The sequence below is a fragment of the Drosophila kikkawai genome, unplaced genomic scaffold (assembly GCF_030179895.1).
Source record: "Drosophila kikkawai strain 14028-0561.14 unplaced genomic scaffold, DkikHiC1v2 scaffold_131, whole genome shotgun sequence".
NCBI lineage: Eukaryota > Metazoa > Arthropoda > Insecta > Diptera > Drosophilidae > Drosophila > Drosophila kikkawai.
Window position 1 is genome coordinate 117,873 of NW_027222462.1, and position 3,706 is coordinate 121,578.

Sequence of the window (3,706 nt, forward strand, 5' to 3'; positions counted from 1 at the left end):
TGATTCTTCACAATTTCACAAAATTAGTTTTGTTTTGTTTTGTTTCATAAAATAAACTGAGTAGAGAATTACGGCATGCTATGTATCAGTGATGGCCTTTATGCAAAAACGACTTTCCCGATTTTCTGTTGCAATTTTTCCTGAATTTTCTTTACTGCTTTGTGACGGTTAGGTCATTCCTCGAGGCTCAAGGATGGCCAGGGTTCGTCTCAGATATTTATTTGTTGTCTGAGGTGGTCGCTGCAAGGAAGTTCTCGATCCGGGTTCCAGAGGAGAAAGCCGTAGTTAGGTTATACTGGGACAAACAATTTATTATATATATGTATGGGTACAAATAGGACAGCGGGATTTGGTGTTGGCCGTCGAGAGTATCTGCTCCAGTTTGCCGTACGCCGGCTCGGGTCGTCCTTCCTCGGCTGCGTTTCGTCACCCGGTGGTCTGCCGTCCGCTCGTCCTCTTCGAGTTGCGTTCCGTTGCCCTGGGGTCCGTTGCTCGTTCCCGGGCGGGGCTCCGAGTAGTCTAGCTTCCTAGAGGGGCGAGAGTAGTCGGCGAAGATCCTAAGGTCTTTCAGGTTAGTGCAGGATGCGGAGGCCCTGAGGTCTTCCACCAAGGGATCAGTGGGTAGAGGCCCTGAGGTCTTCTAAGATAAGAAGTTTGTAGAGGCCCTAAGGTCTTCTAAGGTGAGAAGTTTGTAGAGGCCCTGAGGTCTTCTAAGATCGAGAAGTTGTTAGAGGCCCTTAGGTCTTCTAAGATCGAGTAGTTGTTAGAGGCCCTTAGGTCTTCTAAGATCGAGAAGTTTGTTAGAGGCCCTTAGGTCTTCTAAGATCGAGAAGTTGTTAGAGGCCCTTAGGTCTTCTAAGATCGAGTAGTTGTTAGAGGCCCTTAGGTCTTCTAAGATCGAGAAGTTTGTTAGAGGCCCTTAGGTCTTCTAAGATCGAGAAGTTGTTAGAGGCCCTTAGGTCTTCTAAGATCGAGAAGTTGTTAGAGGCCCTTAGGTCTTCTAAGATCGAGTAGTTGTTAGAGGCCCTTAGGTCTTCTAAGATCGAAAAGTTTGTTAGAGGCCCTTAGGTCTTCTAAGATCGAGAAGTTGTTAGAGGCCCTTAGGTCTTCTAAGATCGAGAAGTTGTTAGAGGCCCTTAGGTCTTCTAAGATCGAGACGTTGTTAGAGGCCCTTAGGTCTCCTAAAATTGAGACGTTGTTAGAGGCCCTTAGGTCTTCTAAGGTTGATACGTGCACGGAGGCCCTAAGGTCTACCGAGATATATCGAGACTTATAGGGAGGCCCTTAGGTCTTCCAATATCGAGACGTACAGAGAGGCCCTAAGGTCTTCCACAAGTTATAGACGTAAGATATGGTCGGGGTCCGACTATTAGTTACCACCTTTACCAATATACCTTACTCGTCCTTGCTCCTTGGGCGGCTCCTTCCTGTTGGCTTACCCTTGCTCCTGTTAGAGGACTTGGCCGATCGCTGGCCGAAAACTGAATGCCTTCCAAGGGCTGAGGCTCGCCTTATATAGGGCTCTGGCAGGGTCGAGTGTGACCGCCGCACCCGAAGATATTTTGCCATAATAGTGTGGCCAGGCCCTTCTTGGGCCAGTGTGACCATTTGGGCGCGATCATGGCGCGCGCGCGCATTTAATTCAAATGGTGTTCTCCGTGTTGTGTTTGATTTCATTTTATTGTTGTACTTCATGTTTTAATCTGGTTTCTTATTATTTACTACAATTCTTGTGACTTCATGTTTGTTCTTATTCTTATTGGTATTTGGTGACTTCATGTTTGTTCTTATTCTTATTTCTATATTCTTGTTCTTTGTATTTTGTGACTTCATGTTTGTTCTTATTCTTATTTCTATATTCTTATTCTTAGTTCTATTTGTTTATTTATTGTGCGTTAAACGTCACACCCCCCCCTCCTTTTGTTGGCGCTGTGCTCCATCAGCGTCACTTGGTTGGTTCTTGTTACCACGACGCGCCAGGCTCTCTCTCCATCCTGCGTGATCCATGCTTGCTGTCGGCCGTACTTTTTCCGTTCTAGTTTCCCTTTTATTTCTGCCACGGCCTCCATCGACAATTGTACTCCCGCTGGGATCCTCCATCCCCACGTGTTCCCATCGTACGAGTCGATATCAATCACGTCACGGTCGGGTGAGGTGGCTGTCATCTCTGGCGGATGCGGGCGTTTGTTCTCCCTGGTCTGGCGCTCGTGCTCCTCTGCCTGTGTGTTCCGGTTTCGGCTACGTCTCGGCGACTGCTGTTGTACTGCCGGGCGTGGTTGGCGGCTATTGCCCGCTGGAGATCGTTGTTGGGTCTGCGCTGTCTGCTGGCCTTGGTTGTGCGCTGGACCTCGTTGGTGGACCGGCGCTGTCGGTTGTTCCAGGTGGCTGCTCGATGGCGGTCGTGGGTGGGCTCGTGCTATTAGTTGAATTCGGTGGCCGTGAGATGGTGATCGTTGGCGGGCCGGCGCTGTCGGCTGCCCTTGGTGGCTGCGTGATGGTGATCGTGGTCGGGCCGGTGCTGTCGGTCGACCTTGGTCGTTGCGTGGTGGCGCCTGCTGCTGGCCTGCGGCTGCCGTTGGTGCTTGGCTGCCTTGTTGTTGTGCCCGATCTGTCGGCGGTGCCGAGCGTGCGCTGGCAACTGCGCATGAGGGCCGTGTCATCGGCGACTGGTGGCGTGCTGACGGTGCTGTTGTCTGGCCTCGTCCTCCTGCCTCTGTTGCCGTTGTCACCTCGTTCGCTATGCCCACCTTCGCTGGCGCCGTCCTCTTCCGTGTGCCCCCTGGCAGTGCCGATGCTTCCACCATTGCCATCGTTCTGGTAGCTGCCGCTAGGTTTGCGTGGCGCTGCCGGAACCGTTTCATGCTCTCCTGGAGCCGCTGCATCTTCCCTGTAATTAGAATTCGAAGAGCTTTTTTACTTTTGCTGAATTGGCATCTGTTCAGTGTTTTGTAATGTTTAAACCTTAGTGTTGTCAGATGCGGTTTGGTTAGTGTTGTGTTGTGTGTGTGTTTTAGTGTTGTGTTGTGTGTGTATTTTAGTGTTGTGTTGTGTGTGTATTTTAGTGTTGTGTTATGTGTATTTTGTGTTGTGTTTTCTGGTTCTGATTTATCCCCCAGGTGTGGTTTTGTGTCCCCAATGTATACGCGTTTTGTTTTATGGGTTTTTGGATTCCGTACGTGTATTATGACCGGGGATATGAATTTTCCTACCTTCCATGGCCCGTCATATTTTGGCGCGAGTTTGGCGTTGAACTGGTCTGCTGCGTTGGATAGTGGGTGTGTTCTGCACCATATCATGTCCCCTACCGCCGGCTTCCATTCCCGTTTGCGTAAATTGTAGTGCTTGTAAGGAAGTTCGACGGCTGGGGTAAGCCTCAGTCACGTCCAAGGTCCTCTTTAACAGAAAAATTTGTAAAGATGTGGGACAAAGTGTTTTGACGGACGGCAAACTGACATGAGATGGTAATGGTCAGTTACCGGGATACGCAGCCAGAAAAATGGCTGATTCGGTCTCTGCAATAAAGCGAAATAATCGTCGGAGCGCGTTTTGGGTCGGGCCCATAGCAATCGCTAGAAGGAGACCGAGAGAGGGGTCGATTTTGGGGACCACCGTTTCCTAGGGCAGAGTTTATGGCCTAAAATCTAGGCATTTTTGGGAAAATATTCTACGTGAGTCATGGCCAGCATGATCTTGGGTCGTTCCCTGC

The 3,706-nt window shown here is 49.8% G+C and overlaps 1 protein-coding gene across 1 annotated transcript; it reads right to left on the minus strand.

Moving 5' to 3' along the window:
* Window positions 1-2,148: 2,148 nt before the first annotated feature.
* Window positions 2,149-3,255, minus strand: LOC138929327 (putative uncharacterized protein ENSP00000383309). The gene is made up of 2 exons (XM_070288771.1): window positions 3,210-3,255; window positions 2,149-2,887 (listed from the first exon to the last, which is right to left on the minus strand). Exons 1-2 carry the CDS (start codon window positions 3,224-3,226, stop codon window positions 2,284-2,286), a joined length of 621 nt encoding a protein of 206 aa, XP_070144872.1. The 5' UTR covers window positions 3,227-3,255; the 3' UTR covers window positions 2,149-2,283.
* Between the last annotated feature and the right edge of the window lie 451 nt (window positions 3,256-3,706).